The sequence below is a fragment of the Tursiops truncatus genome, chromosome 3 (assembly GCF_011762595.2).
Source record: "Tursiops truncatus isolate mTurTru1 chromosome 3, mTurTru1.mat.Y, whole genome shotgun sequence".
Lineage (NCBI taxonomy): Eukaryota > Metazoa > Chordata > Mammalia > Artiodactyla > Delphinidae > Tursiops > Tursiops truncatus.
The window spans coordinates 95,006,466-95,027,832 of record NC_047036.1 but is presented as its reverse complement, the minus strand read 5'-3'; the positions used below and the strand labels follow the sequence as shown (position 1 = coordinate 95,027,832).

The 21,367-nt window shown below is 38.7% G+C and overlaps 1 protein-coding gene across 8 annotated transcripts in view; it reads right to left on the bottom strand.

Annotated features, from left to right (window-relative positions):
* Positions 1–925: 925 nt before the first annotated feature.
* The window catches only part of COMMD10 (COMM domain containing 10), a 172,761-nt gene continuing 152,319 nt past the window's right edge, over positions 926–21,367 (bottom strand). For 2 of the 8 annotated variants that reach the window (XM_019940864.3, XM_033853098.2), the window contains exons 6-8: positions 17,426–17,512; positions 14,254–14,313; positions 927–1,213 (exon numbers count right to left, since the gene is read on the bottom strand). In XM_019940864.3, coding sequence (XP_019796423.1) covers positions 1,079–1,213; positions 14,254–14,313; positions 17,426–17,512 — 282 coding nt within the window. In that variant the 3' untranslated portion in view covers positions 927–1,078. Of the gene's footprint in view, positions 1,214–1,236; positions 1,861–7,828; positions 13,536–14,253; positions 14,314–17,425; positions 17,513–21,367 lie in introns of those variants that run through there. The other 6 variants (XM_033853097.2, XM_073802424.1, XM_019940866.3 and 3 more) reach the window with 6 other exon arrangements.

The following is a 21,367-nucleotide window of genomic DNA, read 5'->3' as shown; positions in this document are numbered from 1 at the left end:
TTATTGCCAAGAGGCAAAAATGGACATCAACAGAGCCTTAAACCGGGTGTCAGCATTCTGAGCACAACTTGTGTACTCTCAGGCAAGTGACTTAGATGTCTCCGTTTCAGCTTATTCATCTACAAAATGGAAATAATGCTTGTCCAATTTACTAAACAACAATACTGTGAGGATCAAGTAAGACGAGGAGTATGAAGGGCTTTGTAAACTGTAAAGTGCTTCACGTTTCCAATGGGCATGGCTGTTAGCTGTATTCAGTATTCCACGTGCTGTCCCTCCAAGCTGCGTGATGTTCCCCTGGTATTAAGGCCGAAGACATGAGACCTTGTCTTATTTCTTTTGAATCCCTGACACCTAGCACACGAACTGGCACAAAGCAGGCAGTTAATCTGTCTTTATTACCAGACCTGTACTCTTTTACTTACTTACTGATGGTCACATTAAGTGAGGAGCTGAAGCTTAAGGTAAAGATGTGTCTGACCAAGCAGGGACAGACCGTAGCTCCTCAGAAGGGGCCCCACTGGTATTTCCCCATCTTTCAGCCAGAAAGCTGCAGAGGAGTCAGTAGGGAGAGCCCCTTGGCCCCCTGATCAGCCTCTTCCTGAGGCCCTGGGGCAATGCCTTTATGGTGTTATCAACTCAAGGAGCTTCCAGAGGACCTCACTTGCCGGCCTATTAAACAGTTGGTGGATAAACAGATGTATAGATGAATGAATGAAAAAGCAGAGTTGCCCAGCTAGGGTCTTGCCCGTATGAATATGATAACCATAGGGTTACTAAAATCCATCTTTTTGTTAAATGTAACACCTTAGCATACACACATGCACACAATCCTTTGTCCATTCATTTCTCCATTACTCCCTTTAAAAAAAAAAATAAATGAAGAAATTGGGTACGCATGCAAAGCAACTGCTAATTTACTCATTGATTTATTGTATTTTTGAAGCAGAAACCTCACAGAATAGAGCAGAGCTCTGTCTGGACACTGTGGGCACTGCTATCCGAGGTCTGAACCTGTCTGAGGTGTCTCTCTCTGCATGAGGGGTAAGCTCCTGGTCATCTGCGGCTCCCACTCTGCCTACCCTGGGGCTGCTACAGATTCATATGGGGAGGAAGCTGGGAACAACTGGAGGGGATGAAAATTGAGGACATGCTGATTGGTCTGGGAGAGGAACTTCCTGCCATCGGCCACTCCTGTCCCACAACGGCAGTCCTGAAGAAGCAGAAAAAGGCAAGCAAGTTTAATTACTCTGAACGTATCCTGGGACATTTCAGAGCCCCCTGCACGGAACTGAAAGGTTGCATGTTTTTTGTGTTTTTTTTTTTTTCACATACACACACTGTATTTTATTTTTACAAGAGATAAATAAACTGACACCAAGCACTGTGTTGCATGTTTTTTAACACGAAACGTCACTAACATAATTAGAAATTTTTTTTCTCCTGCTTATAACACATTTTAAATGTGGATGAGGTTCAGCCAATAAGCACTTTCATCGATTTGCACAAGGTAGTGGTTAATTGAGGCAGAAACAACTGGCATTGCAAAATCAGTTTGCTCTGCTTTTGATTCACACTGGTATGGGTTAAATACTTCAGGGTGAAACTAACATATGGGAAGAAGCCTTTAATTCAATCATTCCCCTGCCTGAAGCAAATCCTGTGGGTTTCATATGATGTGAATCAGCCCCACTTGCAGATAACTAAACACATTTAGAAAAAGAGGCACAAAGGTAGCCCTGAAGTGGCTTGGACATCTGTTACTGGAGCATGTAAGGGTAACTTGATCAGTCAATTAGTATCTCGTCCTCTCTTCTTCTCAGTTTCCTCCTTAGCTGTGTTGCTTTGTCAACGCTTAGCCTGGAAAGAGAGAAGGCCAGTTTTCGACCGTTTTTTTCCTTCCACAAATTCAGCAAATGATCAAAAGACAGAATCATGTCAGTCTACCAAAGGTACATTCCATACCTCTTTAGCTTCCTAAGGAGCTTGAGGGAGAGGCTGAAGTTCAAGTTCTCAGAAATACAGAGGAAGTGGTGAATGTGAGGTCAACTTCCATCCTCCCTTGAACTGGTCTCATTGGTCTGTTGTGGCCTTTGAAACTGACTTAGCAACATCTCCCCTCTGCTTTCACAGAAGTGTATATTCTGTTATTAAGAATGTCAAGCTGGTTTTCTTCAGAGAGAGTCAGTCCCTGATTTTAAAGCCTTCTGTTACTCAGTGCCCATTTGACAGTTGAGGTATGAATGACGCCTTTGATATTTTTGTCCATAGCTCTCTACACATGTTTACCACTGAAAAATAAGACAGATTTGCTAAGAAAAGGGACAGAGGAGAAATTGTGATTGCATTTAATGGCACTTGACTAGAGAACCTCCAAACACCCAAATCTTGTCCTGCCAATCACTCCTCAACCCTTGACATCCCCAAGGGAGCTGCATACAGAAAGACTGATAGCAAATGAGAAACAAAGTAACACTTTATTATTACCTTTCAGAGCTTGATCAGGCTGGGTTAGAGTGCGAGGTTCACTCTTAAGGCCTGAGAAGGACCCTCCTACCCCACACACATCAGCGTCGGCTCAAATTCTGGACCATCACTAGTCGCTGCCAGCCACATGGCACAAAACTAAAGCAGTGATGCTTTTCTGAGGCAGAGAAAGATGGCTAGGCTCTCTTCCCCTGGTGCTTCTGGCAAGTCCAACCCACGGAGCAAAAGCAGGGAGTGCAAGAGAGGGTCACCCCTGCACAAACGTGGGCTTTTTATAGAACTCTGCTCATCGGTAAACATCAACCAATACTTTATAATTAACCAAACAGAATAGCAGATCATTCTCCCTTAAAAGATGTAAGGGAGCTAGAAACGGAGACAGTAGGAAAGTAGGTAAAGAAATAGAAACATTCCGTCCCCTATGAAACATTCACCCTCTCCCCACAAACACGCTCTATTTGAAATCCTACACAGAGAAGCTTATGAAATAGACGTGGCTTCTTTAGGAAAGCCTGAACACATGTAATTTAGTCTTAGAAAGCTGATGAAATAAGGAGTAATTATTTAATTACAGGAGGATTTTTTACTTCTCAAAAAACGTTATAGGGTACCACAGGTTTGAGGGAGAGCCCAAGGAAGACTGAATTTGGAAGGGGATCCCCCCACCATCTCAAGGCTGGGGTTCATACCTGGTTAGAGAAGGTAGTTGAAGTCTACTGGATGGAAGAGAAATTTGTTCGTTTTCCCAAGACAGAGCTGGTCTACAGTCACTGGGAGAGCAGGAAGCAACTCTCTGGCAGGTAAGTAAGCTCCAGCCAGTGACCAGATGTGTCCAGCCGCAGAGGGAATGCCACTGTTCGTAGGAGGCTTGGGACACCCACAGTGTCAGAAGGGCAAACTGGAGGGGCAGGGGGGATGGGTGAGTCATTGTTGGGGGGCTGGTGTGTGGGCACACGGAGGAGCTGGATAGGACACGTGTTTTTTTAACGCATTTTGCATTATCTATGTGAACTTCAGATTTTTGTCCAGTCTATATATGCATGCTAACTTGGAACAATCTGTGTCATGTAAGGGGAGACTTCTTTCTAAAACTTTGTCATTGAATTACCCACACCAGTAAGGAAAGCCTCTTTGTAGGCAGTGTGTGTATGTGTATCTTAATCAAGACAAATTTTTCAATAGGAAATTAAAACCTGGGTAATGAGCTCACAAAATCTGTCCATACTTAACATACATCTCAATATCAGAATGTTGCCAATGCCTTTCTGGAGCATTCCATTTGACCCTGTAACATACATCTCCTCCGAATTTGGTAGGAGTGTGATTGTTTTTCAGACTTTGCAGCATCAGTACCAGAAGCATATCTAGGTCAACGTCATGACCACCATAAATCTCCTCACAGCAGTGGGAGAACCTGCTCTAGCATTCTGGATAGGAGAAATCTGGCAGGTTATCAGGCTTTTATTCTACTCATATATCTCTCCTTTCATTGGTGAATGAAAGGTTCAGTGACTTTAGGTGATCCTCCCCAGTGGATCACCTAAAGCCATTTGAAATCTAGGTTTATGATGGTTTTGTTTGTTTTTAAGAATTCAGATGGTACCGTGCAAATAAAAGCAGCAGAGGGAGAGAAACGATTAATGTACTCCATTAATTCGCTCAGCCAGTATTTCTTAAATACCCCGATGTTCACAGGACTACTTACATCAGCACGTAACAGAGAGGCTGGACTGCAAAGTGGAGCACATGGCCTGGGATGCTATGAGTCACTACTATCTCTGACCATTTGGAAAATTCCTGTGCTCTGCTGCCAAAGCAAAACTGCATTCCTGGATGGGGAGAAACACTGAACCTTCCAATGCTAAAGTGTGAGAGCAGCCTGTTTCTGGGGACAGCTTTCTGCTTTGTTCATACGTAGCCTGGTTGAACCTGCAGGAAGAATCTGAACTGTGGACTAGAAAGAGAGCACAAAGAAAATCTGTTTATCTCAGAAGCAAGGAGACATGGGGAAAGACCCTGAGACATCACTGAGCCCCACGCCTCACAGCAAATCTACATTTATTAAAGATGAGAAAAACCTTATTATTGACTTTTCCTTAAACAATGCAGGAAGGATGTATTGTGTTCTTTAATACTCAGTTTCAGAAATAAATGTAACTATTAAAAATATTATTAATTGCTTTCCCCTTCTTTCCTTTACCTAGATTCCTTTGAAGAAAAAAAAAATTTAAAAACCCAAGTCATTTATAGAATGAGATTCTCATACTCCCATTAAAAGACAGCTTCTTCAATAAGTGGTGCTGGGAAAACTGGACAGCTACATGTAAAAGAATGAAATTAGAACACTCCCTAACACCATACACAAAAATATGCTCAAAATGGATTAAAGACCTAAATATAAGACGGGACACTATAAAACTCTTAGAGGAAAACATAGGAAAAATATTCTTTGACATAAATCACAGCAAGATCTTTTTTGACCCACCTTCTAGGGTAATTAAAATAAAAATAAACAAATGGGACCTAATGAAACATAAAAGCTTTTGCACAGCAAAGGAAACCATAAACAAGATGAAAAGACAACCCTCAGAATGGGAGAAAATATTTGCAAATGAAGCAACGGACAAAGGATTAACCTCCAAAATATACAAACGCTCATGCAGCTCAATATCAAAAAAACAAACAACCCAATCCAAACATGGGCAGAAGACCTAAATAGACATTTCTCCAAAGAAGACATACAGATGGCCAAGAAGCACATGAAAAGATGCTCAACATCACTAATTATTAGAGAAATGCAAATCAAAACTACAACGAAGTATCACCTCACACAGGTCAGAATGGCCGTCATCAAAAAGTCTACAAATAATAAATACTGGAGAGGGTGTGGAGAAAAGGGAACCCTTTTGTACTGTTGGTGGGAATGTAAATTGGTACAGCCACTATGGAGAACAGTATGGAGGTTCCTTAAAAAACTAAAAATAGAACTACCATATGACCCAGCAATCCCACTACTGGGCATATACCCTGAGAAAACCATAATTCAAAAGGACACATGCACCCCAATGTTTATTGCAGCACTATTTACAATAGCCAGGACATGGAAACAACCTAAATGTCCTACAATAGATGAATGGATAAAGAAGATGTGGTACATATATACAATGGAATATTACTCGGCTATAAAAAGAAACAAAATTGGGTCATTTGTAGAGATGTGGATGGATCTAGAGTCTGGCATACAGAGTGAAGTAAGTCAGAAAGAGAAAAACAAATATCGTATATTCACACATATATGTGGAATCTAGAAAAATGGTACAGATGAACCTATTTTCAGGGCAGGAATAGAGATGTAGACGTAGAGAACAGACATGTGGACACTGGTGGGGAACAGGAGGGTGGGACGAATTGGAAGATTAGGCTTGACATAAATACACTACCATGTGTAAAATAGATAGCTAGAGGGAACCTGCTGTATAGCACAGGGAGCCCAGCTCGGTGCTCTGTGATGACCTAGATGGGTGGGATGGGGGGTGGGGTGGGAGGGATGTCCAAGAGGGAGGGGATATAGGTATACATATAGCTGATTCGCTTCATTGTACAGCAGAAACTAATACAACATTGTACAGCAATTTTACTTCAGTAAAAAAAATAATAAAACAGATCCGTTTTGAAAAAAAAAAACCCAAGTCATTTATAGAATGAGATTTTTGTACTCATTAAAAGCAGCTAAAAATAACTGAACTCTAGTTTTACTAAGGGAACATTATTATATATTCATTATTTTTCCTGCTTTGGAGATTAAAACAGTTTCTCTAATCCTGTAGCATCCTCTTACCTACCGTTACATAGCCTGGACCTGCTTCAACTTTCTTGTCTTTGCAGACTACTTCTTTTCAAATAAAAACTAATAACTTTCTATTTCAAATAAAACAAAGCAAGCTATGAGAACAGCCATCACTTGGATTTGGATCATAGGTCCTCGGTCAGCTAGTACAACCTCACACTTCAGACAAAAGCGAAAGACCTTTAATAAGATTCAAGAGTATGTATGACAGGGGAAGGGGGGCGGGAGGGGGAAGGAAGCAATGATAAAATCCTTGAAATTCTCCCAGATTATAAATGCCATTAAGCTTTACTATAAAATCCCTCAAATTAATGTGTTTCTAATTTTAGCATTAAATGAGGCTGGTGTATTGAGTAGAACTATTTGCATAATGATGACAAAAATCAAAGTTTTAGAGAAGCAAAATTGACTCATTTGAAACTTAAATTCTAATTCCTGAGCAGCTTCTGACTAATGAGTCTGAACAAGTCAGAAATGTCCTGGCCCTCATCCTCAACAGTGGAAAAGAGAGTATGTAAACATGTTGGGGGAAATTTACAACATACACCTATGGTTTCTTAAACTTTCCCTTCCAAGTAGCAACACTGGGGGTGGGGATTCATATATCCTCTCAGTAGCTCTGAGAGTTTAGCCTGAAGTCGCAGGCTGCAAGCACAGTGTTTTTTTTTTTTTTTTTTTTTTTTTGACGTTTCCCCATTTTCTCTTTGACTTTTATATGTATTTCGAACTATATGCTGTAAAATATTCATCTCTCTTTAAAAATATACATGCTCTAAATTACTGGCTAATTAAAATGTTACCCTCATATTAGTTAGGCTATAGGCTACGCTGCTATATTAAAAAGATACTAAATATAGTCATTAAACAAGATGTTTTATTTCTCATGTAAGGGTCTGGAGGCAGCAGCTTGCCAAGGGCATATCAGCAGTACTGCTCCATGAGGATAATCAAGGACCCAGCTTCCTTCCATCTTGTTGCTCTCTATCCCTTAAGGCATTATCCTTATCTGCTCAGTCAAACCTAACTTAGCTTCAAATCTATGTTTCAGTCATAGAAAGGGCAAAGAAAAGTGAAGATGAATATAATTTTCACTCACATTTCACTGGTGAGACCTAGTCATATGGCTGCAGTAGCTACAGAGCATGGAAAAATATAATTTCCAGTTGGATGGCCATGTGGCTGGCAAAAATTAAAATAAAGGTGATGCTACAGAAATATATACCACACCTGTCTTACGGATTTATGTATCTACCAACAGCTATATTCCTCTGGAGGTGCCCTAGAGCAGCACGGTAATAAGGAATGGGTCTGCAAATGTTTCATGTAAAGAGCCAGGTAGTAAATATTTTAGGCTTCCTGGGTATATGCTCTCTTTTGCAACTACTATTGTGGTGCAAAAGCAGCCGTAGACTGTATGACTATAAGTAAGCGAAAGAACATGGCTGTTGTTTTAGTTATCTATCACAACATAACAAATGACTATAACATCAGAAGTTCAAATCAACACACATTTATTATCTCACAATTACCATGGGTCAGGAGTCTGGGTCTTCACATAGGATCTCACAAGGCTGCAGTCACAGTCAGTTGGAGTGTGTTCTCTTCTGGAGGCTTGACTGGGAAAGAATCCACTTCCAAACTCACACAAGTTGTTTGCAGATCTATTTCCTTGTGGCTGTAGGGCAGAGTGCTTAGGGCCTCAGCTTCCTGGTGGCTACTGGTTGCCCTCAGCACCTACAGGCCACCCGTAGTTCCTTGTCTTGTGGTTCTGTCCACAGGCCCTCTTACAACATGGCAGCTTGCTTCTTCAAAGCCAAGAGGGGAGAAAGTCTCCAGAGTGACTTTGGTAGCATGACAGAATTTCACATAATGTAAGTCACGGGAGTGACATTCCATTACCTTTGACAGATGATTGGGAGTCTGTCCAGCAGAGCTGTGTTCCAATAAAACTTTATGAGAACAACTGGTGGGCTGGATTAGGCCCACAGGACATAGTTTACAGACCCCTGGCATAATAAATAAGGTGTAGAAGCCATTGTTTAAGGTAAGAAAAGATAAAAATTAATTGAATAGAGTTAGAGAAAAAGAATCCTCAGAGCCAGAGGAGCTTTGTAGAAACACAGTCATAGAAAAATGCATTTCTGATTCTGGTCCTATCCCATAATACACCTATTACCTTGTTAATGAAAAATTAAGAATGGGATAGATGAGCATTATGCTCAAATTTATTTATCATAAAATAGAGCTGTTATTGGAACTCTAACTAAATTCAAAGTGAAGGGGCTTCATAGCAAGCTTTCTCCGATTTTAGTTCAATTCAAACCTTACCTCGAATAATTTCAACAGAAAGCCTGGTCATTTTCTTACTGATTATGAAAATGACAGCTGACACTTACAAGATTATTGCAAATCAGGAATTATGCTAAATGTTTAACATGAATGACCTCATTTAATCTTCATAACACTCCCATGTAATTTAGATTATTATTATTCCCACCACAAAGATGAGGAAGCTGAACTTTAGCGAATTAAGCAACACAAAAAGCAGCAGAACTAGTTTATGACTCTTAGTCTTTCCTGAGGGTCCAGACACTTAAATTTTATTTGAAGTGTAATGGGAAGTCTTTGAAGGGTTTAAAGCAGGGAGGTAGTGTAATTAATATGATTAATGTTTTAAAAATATTAGCTCTGTGTGGAGACTGGACTGAAGGGGGGCTAGAGGAAGCAAGGTAGTCCAGGGCAAAGATGATGGTAGCTTGGAAAAGGTAGTATCCTAGAGATATATTTGCAAGATATTTAGGTGGTAGAAGTGACAGGCTACCTCTCTAATTGAAAAGCACTCCACTATTCCCTTGTTCACGACACTCTAGCCACACTGATCTTTGGTTCCTGAAACGCGCTAAGCCTTTTCCAATCTCTGAGATTCTGCATTGGCCATTCTCTCTACCTAGAATGCTTTTCACTGTATTCTGCTATTGCCTCATTCTAACTCATCTTACAGGACTCAGCCCAAATCTCACTTCCTCAGAGAGTCTTTCCTTGATGCATCATCTAAGTTTCATCCTATCTTTTATTTTCTCTTAAGAGAATCCAATTATTTTTCATCCCATACTTATTCACAATTTATTATATTTTGCTTTTTTTTTAACTTTTCATTTTTTTTAAACTTTATTTTATTTTATTTACTTTTGGCTGTGTTGGGTCCTCGTTGCTGCACATGGGCTTTCTCTAGTTGCGGCGAGCGGGGGCTACTCTTCGTTGTGGTGCGCGGGCCTCTCATTGCAGTGGCTTCTCTTGTTGCAGAGCACGGGCTCTAGGCACGCAGGCTTCAGTAGTTGTGGCACGCGGGCTCAGCAGTTGTGGCTCGCAGGCCCTAGAGCGCAGGCTCAATAGTTGTGGCGCACGGGCTTAGTTGCTCCGTGGCATGTGGGATCTTCCCGGACCAGGGCTTGAACCTGTATCCCCTGAATTGGCAGGCAGATTCTTAACCACTCCACCACCAGGGAAGCCCCTAACTTTTCAGTTTACATTGGAGTATAGTTGATTAACTATGTTGTATTAGTTTTGGGTGTACAACAAAGTGATTCAGTTATACATGTATCTATTCTTTTTCAAATTCTTTTCCCAATTAGGTTGTTACATTTTGCTTGTTTTTTAACTGACTAACACATTACACTTCAAGACGCCAAGAACTATATTAATTTTGCTCATCACTGTTAACATAATGTCTAGCATACACACAGTTCCTGGCACTATAGGCAGTTACTGAATATTTGTTGAGGAAGTAAATGTTTGACTTCAGTGCTTTTACGCTTAAACACTGTGCAACTGTTTTTCACATTTGCTGATTTTAGAAGAAATTTTTCTCTTCTATCCCTCTGGAATTATCAACATAACATATCCCAAGTAATTAGTGATGCTTCAATCTCCAACCCACTCTCACTCCACACTCTTCCCAAACCCATTCCTAGATTTTAAAAAATGTTGAGAATAAAATGTACAGTAGGAGGAAGAGGGTGATGAAGCTGGCTTGAGGCAGGTGAGTTCTCATTTATTGTTGGTAAGAGTATAAACTGTTATGAACCTTTGAGAAAACAATTTATCAATATGCAAAAATGGCCTTAAAATAAACGTAAATAGGGACTGCCCTGGTGGCACAGTGGTTAAGACTCTGCACTCCCAATGCAGGGGGCCTGGGTTCAATCCCTGGTCAGGGATCTAGATCCCACGTGCATGCCGCAACTAAGAGCTCGCATGCTACAACTAAGGAGCTCACATGCCACAACTAAGGAGCCCACCAGCCACAACTAAGGAGGCCATGTGCTGCAACTAAGGAGCAGCCTGCCTGCCCCAACTAAGACCCAGCGCAACCAAAATAAAAAATAAATGTAAATAAATAAAAACATATACAAAGAGAGGTGTGTGTGTGTTTGAATTTACATGAGATATCTGAAAAGATATAAACCAAATGTTTCTAACTAGTTAGTTAGGTATTTCTAGGGAGTAAGAGAGCAAAATAGACTTTTTTAAAAACACTTTTTAAAAAATATAGGCAATTTTATATTTATAATAAAATCCCATTAAAAGTAAAAACAGAGGGCTTCCCTGGTGGCGCAGTGTTTGAGAGTCTGCCTGCCGATGCAAGGGACACGGGTTCGTGCCCCGGTCTGGGAAGATCCCACATGCTGCGGAGCGGCCAGGCCCGTGAGCCATGGCTGCTGAGCCTGCGCGTCCGGAGCCTGCGCTCCGCAACGGGAGAGGTCACAGCAGTGAGAGGCCCGCGTACCGCAAAAAAAAAAAGTAAAAACAGAAAATAAATCTTCATACTTTTGGCATAATAATCCTACTGCTGGGAACCTATATTAGTAAGGTAATGAGAAATGTGGTTTAGGGTTTATTTATAATGATCTTTACCAGTTGAGTTCTTTAGTATTTTAAAAAACTGGAAATAGTCTAAATGTCCAACAACAGATTGAATAAATAAAGTGTAACTCATTCAAATGAAGGACTACTTAAAGATAGGAGAGAAAGATATATGAATAGGAAAAAAAACAAAAAAACCTTCAATAAAATCTACCAAAATGTCATTAACGGTTGTTTCTGGATGTTGAGAGTCTATGATTTTAGGTTACTCCTTTATGATTTTTTTGGTGTTTCCTACTTAAAAATAATCATATTTAATAATTGGAGAATTGCAAATATTATTTGTAGTACTCCTTTCTAACAAGTAATTTATATTTTTATTCAATCCTCATGATAAGCACTCATACAAAACATGTTTATTTGCTAAGACAGTAGGTTTCAGTTCCCACTTATGGCTCCACCCACCTTATTTCTATGAAAATGTAACACACACCTTAATAATCTTTGGGAATGATATCTTCTTTTACTTGTGTATCATAACAATGGTGGTAGCTTAAGAAATAAAATTATCTGGAATTAAATATATTTCAGGAATAATTATGTTCTTAGTTAGAATTAGACCTACTACTTACTTGTCCTTCCTTCAATGCCTTTGGTCAGACTTTCCTGAACTAGACGGATGGAGAGAAAACTATTTACCACTATTTTAAGCTACAAATAGGAAATTTCATCATGAAGTGTCACATTTAACTTAGATACGTACACTGGGAGTTAAGTTGGCATCAAACCAATGAAAACTTCTACCTATTCATATGGTCACTGTTGGGAAGGCCCAACAAATTCAACTTGAAATGATGTATGTTTATTTGTAGATAAGAAGTCTGAAAGAATATTTACCAAAATGTTTACAGTAGTCAGGTACTTTCCTCTGGGGCCCAGCAGAACAGAGCGTAAAAATATAAGATAGATCCCACAAGCTACATATGGAAACAAATCCCATTATACTATAAACACGTCTTCTAGATATCCTATCAATGGAAGTTTGAGTTTAAAAACTTTTCAAATCAACCAAGTATGGACAGCCACTATAATACTTACATTCTGAAATAATCCAAACACCTAATCCTTCTAAGCAACAACATAAAAGCACACATATAAATAAGTAAGGGCATAAATTCCATATACTAAACATTTATTTGGGAGACATTTAACATTCATATTACTCAGATACCTCATATAAAGAATGTGATTTAAATCCAGTGGTTCTGTTTAACTATAGGATATTTCTGAAATCAAATTCTTTCACGTGAAGTCATATTTGAATCTCTCTGTCTCTCTCTGTTCTCTCTCTCTCATTTTCTCCCCCCCTCCCCTCTCCCTTTCTCTCCTTTCCTCCCTCACTCTGTCTTTCTCGCTGGAAATAATATAGTGCAGACATTTCATTCATAAAAATTCAACTGATATTATTTTCTGTAGGCAACCATACTCCCATTTATATAGATCTATAGCATAAAATACTGTGCACTTCAGTTCAACTAATTCTAAGACATAAAAATCTTCTTGGCTGAAATTAACATATTTACAAAAAGAGAACATAAAATTTGTTTTACATTCTGTTTTAAAATTTTTCTCCCACACCTTGAAATGAATCATTATTAATTTTCAGTACAAAAAAAAGCACACAAAAACCTGAACTGTTATTAAATCATTAAACTCAGAGAAAAAATGAAAGTGCACAGAGATGCTCATACTGGAGTTGGCTGATGTACTAGTACTAGCTCTATTTAAAATTTCTTTCCTATATTATTTCCCAAGCAAAATACACTCATTATATTAAAGGAAACAAATGCCATAATGTATTTAATTGACTGTGGCTACTTTCTTATTTTTATTAATGTAATTAAAGAAGTTCTGTGTTCTAAGGTACATATTACACCTTGTATCCATGGACCCTTCTTGATACATAGAAGTATCATCAAGTATGTAAAAAATAAACAGGTCAGGCAATAAAGCAAAAATAGGACAGTAAAAACAATATGATATTCACTTTTGTTCCCCTTAAAACAAAAATGTTCTTAACAATTGCTTGCTGTTGGCTCACAGAACTGGAGAATGTATATTAGAACTCCAGTACTCAAAACAATGATCTTCCTTGGCTGTTATTGTATAAGAAGCAATAAACCGTATAATTTACATGAAGAAAGCTAATGAATCCTTCAGAAAACAACCTGGCAGTTTATCTTCAATGCAAAACAATGAGGTGGCAGGAGTGTGATAGAGAAACCAGTCTTTGAGAACATCATGTAAGGGAATCCAGCTGTGCTTGTATGGTCTCTAGCTATTTACAAAGACAAAAAAAAAAAGAGAAAGTTGGTGAAGGGAGAGAAATTCATATGAAGTGTTGTTTAGAAACATGCAAATGAAAGAAAAGAATGTAACTGGTAACTATGTATTTTAAATGTACTCACATAAGCAATAAATATACCACTTAGAAAATTTTTCTTTTTATGTGGATATTAGAATTCAAGCTTGCTATCTGTTTTCAAATTTGTAAAAGAGGATTTCTAAATAGTACTGTTTAAAATGCACCCAGCTCTTTCATTTTAGATTTCTAAAGGGGGGAGGGTGGTAGGGGGGCAGTGCATTTTCCTTGATTACAAAATCAGTATTTACAAAGAAACACGAAATATCCTCAAAGATAAATCTTTAAAGGCCTGGTATCTGCCTTTTCCCTTGGGCCCAGAAATTAAAATATTTAACATTACCTATCTCTAAAGTGCCAGTGTGGCTAGGTACCACACAGTTTATTATTTAATGCTTTACATTAAAACAACAATCCTACTGCTTTAATTAAAACCATATCCACTCTCTTCCTGATTTAGTTTGTCAGATTCTCTTCATCTTGGCAGTGCTTCCTACTGTGAAACATAAGATGTTTATAAGGGAAGTTTAAAGAACTCAGCTCTGTAATGGGCATTTAAAAATAAGAATTCATAAAGTGGAGGAAACAATGTGAAAAACCCTACATTACCAGAAATTATTTAAAAAATACAGACCTTGTTATAGAAATCAAACAATTCCTTGTGACTGAATTCCACAAGAACTTTCTTCAGGCTCTGTAAAGAAAAAAGAAAGAAAGAAAAAAGTTTAGTTGTGTACAATTTACATTGCATTTTTTTTCCCTCTCCAATTAGCCTCAGAATATGCCATATTATTCTGAGTGGTTTAAAAAAAACAAACAAACCAAACTTACCTCCTCTACTCAACCCCACTGTTCCAAGAACTCAAAAATACATTTACTAACACTCCACTTTAGCAAAAGGTTTCAACTCTATAGGGGCATCTGTTCTTTAAGTTGACTCCACAGAGGTTAATAAAATATATTCCAACAAGAGAACAATTTCATTACGTATTTTTTCAAGACAGAGATAATACATGAGATTTTATTTCATCTTTCTCAGCAGTCCATTTGAAATCTAGTAAATACCATTACACAAAGACACTGGAGGCAGCATATCTGATTGAACTCATCCAGCCATTAATGCCTCACATCAGCACAGCTGCTGCCTCCAAGCATTAATCTAACAGTTATGATCTTAACATGCTGAGATTGTTACCTTTTGTAATGTACAGACTCAGCACAAGTTAACAACACAACAGCTTCAAAGCTGGGACTTAAACCTGCTCATTCCTTTCACCTCAAATGCAATAGAGAAATCGTTATGGATGCTACAGATGCTAAGTAATATTGTGTACGTGTGCATGATAGTGCAGTAAAGTGCGACATTAACCCAACCCACCCCAATCCGCTTTTGGTTGATTTTGTAAACTGAGGAAACACTGTTTCTGAAAATTGTTCAAACATGTTTATTTTACTCAACGTACCTTTGGGAAGTGAAAGTTAATGGGGAGAGAATACCAAGAATGTATCACCCGCTCTGACCATACTGTCATGCTCACGTGACATACAACAGGCACCATGAATTGAAGAAGTGGAAAACTGCTGCAAACAGACATTGATTCATGCACTTAATTGCCTATGGTCATTTCCAACACTGTATTAATTCTATTTCTCAGTTTCTGTGCTCACTTTTTTTGTTTTATTTGTTTTAATGATTTCCATTTCCATTCACAAAGCCAACATTTTCAAAACAAGTTTTCTCCTAATTTTAGGAGAGTCAGTGGGGCTCTGCTCAGGAACGGCACCTCCCTTTCCATGAAGCCTAAGCACATAGGCTCCAATTCCTTTCTTTGTTTTCTCTTATACACCCATGTAAGTTTCAAAATGAATACCGGCTTTAAAGCCTTATCGTTTATGAATGATAAAAAAAAGAACTATGAATTTTTCAAATCATATTAGAAGAATCAGTTGGTTAACTGGCACATATCCTGAAACCTCCAAAGGCTGAATTGGCATTATCTAGCAGTGCTATATTTCCTTCCAGCAGTTAAAGGGGAATGATAAACCTAGGTTAACCCTAGGGAAAAGCAAAGCAAGTTCATTTCTTTACCACCCCCTCCCCAGCCGAAAGTTAGGAGAGACTGAAGACTGAATCAGTATGTGAACAGCTCATTTGATGTACCCCTAGAGGTAGCAGCCAAGCTAGGCTCTTGTTTCCTGTACTTTGCTTTGCTTTCTTTCAGGGTAGTGTTTTCTAAAATGCTACCCTGAGGAAAGGGAAGGAAGGTAACTTTAAAAAAATACTTCTTAAAATAACAATAGCTAAAATAATGTGTGTGTGCGCATGAGTGTGTGCATATATATGGATATGTTTATTTTACACACACAGGCACACACACACATACACCTATCCATCCATCCATAATAGTAATCCCTCAGTATCTGCGGGAGACTGGTTCCAGGACCTGCTGTGGATACTAAATTTTCCGGATGAAGTCCCATAAATGCCCCTCCAGATCTGTGGTTCCGAATCCGTAGATTCAGACAACCGTGGATGAAGCAGGGCCACAGTATTTATTGACAAAAATCCAAGTATAAATTGACCTGTGCAGTTCAAACCTGTGTTGTTCAAAGGTCAACTAAATTTAGTCTTACTTTACTGAAATACTTAGCCCCACGAAGGAAAAAAACTGATACCTGACATAAAATTTCTTATGCTTGACATAATAATGGGTAGCTATTATCATTATCATTTCCCATTCAACTCACAATGACTTAGAGAAGACCATGAGAATATGGAAGAGTATGGGAGTGGTTTTAAGTGTTTCATGTCTATGTGTAGAGAGATTATCCCAAATTTTGAGAATCTATGTTTACCTAAGGGGTGGCCAGTGGCAGTTGTTTTTTAGGTTTAGGGAAGTAAGGATGGAGCTTAGATGTGTAGGATAAAAAGGAAAGGGGGGGGCTTCCCTGGTGGCGCAGTGGTTGAGAGTCCGTCTGCCGATGCAGGGGACGCGGGTTTGTGCCCCGGTCCGGGAGGATCCCACATGCCGCGGAGCGGCTGGGCCCGTGAGCCATGGCTGCTGAGCCTGCGCGTCCGGAGCCTGTGCTCCGCAGCGGGAAAGGCCACAACAGTGAACGGCCCGCATACCGCAAAAAAAAAAAAAGGAAAGGGGGGTGCTGGCCAGGGGACAACTTCCCACATTGTCATGTTCTGACATGCAACCCCACAGAGTCTAAGAATCTTAAACCCAAATCTGGCCTTCCAGGACATTGTACAAAAGTACCTTATCAAGAAAAAAGTACAGTTCACGTTTCATTTAACAGTTTGGTAACTTTATTTATGACTTTAAATTTAGAATGGATGATGGCCTCCATTTTTACTCTTTCTTCAGGTCCCATAAATATTAGGAGTAGACCTGATCAAAATCTCCCCTGGGACTCCAGCATTTTTGGGAGGAAAGCACACTCCTAGATTTCCTTGAGAATATAACCAAAAGTGACAAATCTGCTTATCAAATGAGAATCAACTCTTTAAACTTCATTGTTTACTCTTCAGAAAATGTATGGAAAGGTTCAAATCATTATGTTGTACACCTAAAACTAATACCATTTTATGTCAATTATATCTCAATAATAATAAAAAAAAGCCACCTGGGTGGTAGCATTTGGCTGGGGAGAAGGAGGACACCATCAGGAGACCCTCAGATGCCAGATTTGATTGTTAAAAGGGACTCTAGCCAATGGGAATGATCTGGAAGCCTGGCTGGTGGTGGAACACAAGGGTTGGGGGTGGGGGAGAATAATTAGGAACAGCCCTTTTCTACCTTTCTTGGTAGGGTTCCTGGCAGTTCCCCCAGCTGAAAGGGGTGCATCCAGATTGCCCATGAGTACCCTGGACTGACAGTCTTGATCTGATTTGAAAAAAAAAAAAAACAAGAGACTTGAACAGGCACTTCCCAGAAAAGGATGTCCAAACAAAAACATATGAAAATATATGCTGGAAGGGGTGAAAATTTTCTAACTACCCTGGAAACTTGTCTGGCATTATTTACTAAAGCTGAATATATACACACCCTATGACCCAGAAATTCACTGCTAGGTATTAATATTGAGCTCAGTAGAAATGTACACATTTGGGCACCATGACATAGGTACAAGAATATTGATAGTATTATGATTCAAAAGAGCTAAAAATGGAAGTAACCAAAATTTCTTTCAACAGAAGAATATGTAAGTAAGTTGTAGTATAGTAATACAATGGAATGTTATACAGACATGAAAATAAACTACAGCCAAATACAGTATCATGCATGACTAACAAAATAAAGTTGAACATCGGGGCGGGGGGCACAGAAGAACATGTATGATTAACTGCATGCATATGAATATTTAAAAAAATAACAGAAAAGGTTTTAGAGACAAATGCTTAGGTGGTAAAAGTATAAAGTAAAGCAACAAAAATACTACCAGAAATACCAAAATACTGATCACCTCCGGGTGAGTGCAGAAAGGAGGCAGTAATTGGGAGGAGGCATAAGAGAGGCTTCTGATTTCTTCTTATTATTGACTGTTATTATAAATTAGGCAATAACTTATTTCTTGATCTTGGTGGTAGGTAAAAGGGTGTTCTTTTTTTTTTTGACAAATTACTGTGCTCTTTTTCTGTATGTGTGCTATATTTCCCCAATTAAAAAAAAACCCGGCACTGTTATGTGTTAAATTCATTCCTTTTTATTCAATAAACTTTTTTTTTTTTTTTTTGTGGTACGCGGGCCTCTCACTGTTGTGGCCTCTCCCGTTGCGGAGCACAGGCTCCGGACGCGCAGGCTCAGCAGCCATGGCTCACGGGCCCAGCCGCTCCGCGGCACGCGGGATCTTCCCGGACCGGGGTACGAACCCGTGTCCCCTGCATCGGCAGGTGGACTCTCAACCACTGAGCCACCAGGGAAGCCCTCAATAAACTTTTATTAAAGGCCTACAGGCCTGTTCTAGGTGCTACGTAAAGAGCAATGAGCAATAGAAATCAAAATCCCCCATATTCTAGTTGAAGAAAACAGACAATAAACAAGAAATGTAATAAAGACAATAATAACAATAATAATAAAATCATCATCATAATTTACAACATACATATAGAAATGTTTGTTGGTGATAAATGCTAGGAAGAAAAATAAAGCAGGGAGAGGGAATGTGTGTTTGGGGGTAGGTAGGTGGAGATTCAAGGTTAGATGGTTAAAAAGGGTCTCACTGAGCTGATAACATTTGAGTTAAGATTTACAAGAAGTAAAGGAGTAAAAAAACCCCACAGAATAGGAGAAAATATTTGTGAATCATTATCTAATAAGAGTATAGCACCCAGAATATATAAAGAACTCCTATAATTCAACAATAAAAAGACAAACCCGTGTGGGTGGACCCTAATCCAATATGACTACTGTCCTTATAAGAAGAGATTAGGACACAGACACACACAAAGGAACGATTGTATGAAGACACTGGAGGAAGATGGCCATCTACAAGCCAAGGAGCGAGGCCTTAGAAGAAACCAATCCTGATGACACCTTGATCTCAAACTTCTAGCCTCCAGAACTGTGAGGAAATAAATTTCTGTCATTTAAGCCATCCAGTCTGTGGTACAGTTATGGCAGTCCCAGCAAACTAACAATAGGCCCCATCATCTCTTCTGGGACAGAGAGAAGATCTTTAAGAGCAACGGAAAGCCACTGGAGAATTTTAAGAATGATGTAATTGTATTTACATATTAACGAGTCACTTTCGGTTTTATTTGTAAATGGATTAGAGCTGGACAAACTAGATGTGGAGAAACCAGTTAGGAGGATATATTGCATTCGTCTAGGCAAAAGATAGTGACCTGATCTAATGTGATGGCAACAGTGATAGAGAAAAGTGAAAAAAACTTGAAAAATGGTTTAAGAGGTAGAAGAGATAGCATTTAGTGAAAGATTTGAGCTGGGGGAGGAGGTGAAGGAATAGGTGGAGTCAAGAATGACTCTCGAGTTTCCGGCAAGAGAAACTGATGGATGCAACTGAGATAGGAAACTAGAGGAGTAGATGCGAAGAAAGAGAATCAAAAGTGCAGTTTCAGACACAATTAGCTTGATATGTCTGTGATATTTCCCTGAAAATATCTGAAATAAGTCTGGAAAGACAGAAAAGGAAATTAGATAAGAGATATACATTTGGGAGTTACTGATATATTGCTATTTAAAACTGAATGAGACTGCCCAGGAGAAGAATGCAGTATGAGAAGAGAGGGCAGCCTGAGACAGAACCCTTCGGAACTCCAATATTTAAGGTAGGTAGGTGTTTCATAAATGATGAGTATCACCAAGTCCACAAATGTTTTCTGCATGGTATGTGGAAATATATGGCATTTATGACATGAATCAAAATAATTTAGTAAGTTGGCACACAGGCAATAAAACTATGTGGCTTGCCTTCAACGTTCCATTTTCCAGTAAGACCCATTAAACTCACTAATATTGTTAACTAAATATACACAGACTAGAAGATTTACTCTCTTTCTTCTGCTTTATACATATAAGATTGCAACCAAGAACCCATTTAGGAAATTCATTACTTATGTTGTCTAAGCTGGTCTCATGCATTAATACCACGCAGACTTCCTGCACCCTATCTGAAAACACTGCCAAGTGAAAATGAAAGTGCAAAGAGTATCATTCTGCCAATTTCTTAAAAGAGAAGAAAGATGTATTTGTTCACCCATTTCTTTTATTTTTAATTTGTAATCCTGTCTGCAAGCACCTGGATAATGTTGCACATACCCATTAGCAAAATTCCCATGGAAATAGAATTTAGTAAGGTCTTCAGAGACGTCTAACTTGATGAAAGCTGACAGTAAAAAGATCGTCTGCTTTCCCATTAGTTAGAAATTAGGAACACATACATTTTCCAAGAGAGAAATGTATTAACCTCATCACAAATTATCTAAGCAGAAATAACCTCTAAATAACAGATATAAATAGATAAGAATTAAACCAACTTTACATTGCTTAGCTTTTAAAATTAAGTAGGATATTAGAATTAGAAATCATACAATTATCTTTTCATCTAGAAAATCAGGAGTAGAGGATTCCAGTAAAAGAAAAACTACTAATCTCTTGTCCTGGTTAAATCTAAAAATAATTTGCTAGGGACTTAGAGAGGAAGTTTTCTCCTTTTCACTTACAGAAATGATGGATAGCTATAATATTTAATTAATATTTCAAGTTCTACTGAATGGGTTTATAAAACAAATCATTAGGTACCATTTATTAAATAAATACATCTAAAAATTGTATTATCTACAACTGTACCTATATACAGTTACAGATCACTTTAAAAATATTCCAGTATTTCTATTATTATTTGTTGACTATCTTCACTATTACTGAATAGTTAGTGAAACTCTACTCATGTACATGAACATGAACCATTTCTGCCACCCAATAATATACAGTTATTCAATAAACATCTAAACGGTACTGATACAGAGATGAATAAGCCATATACTCTTGACCAAAGAAAGATCCTTTTCTAGGTAGGCAGGTTGCCCTTTACAGCTAAGCTTCCAACTATAAGAAGAATGTACATGGAACAGTGAGAAAGAAGGGATTCTCTGCTCATTGTCAGATCAATGGAATTAATCCTAGCAACAAAAGGGGTTACAAACAGCTCCGATTCAGAGGATGCTAGCTTGAGAAGGTGGAAGCAAAACATTCTAGGTAGAGGGAAAGAGCAAATTT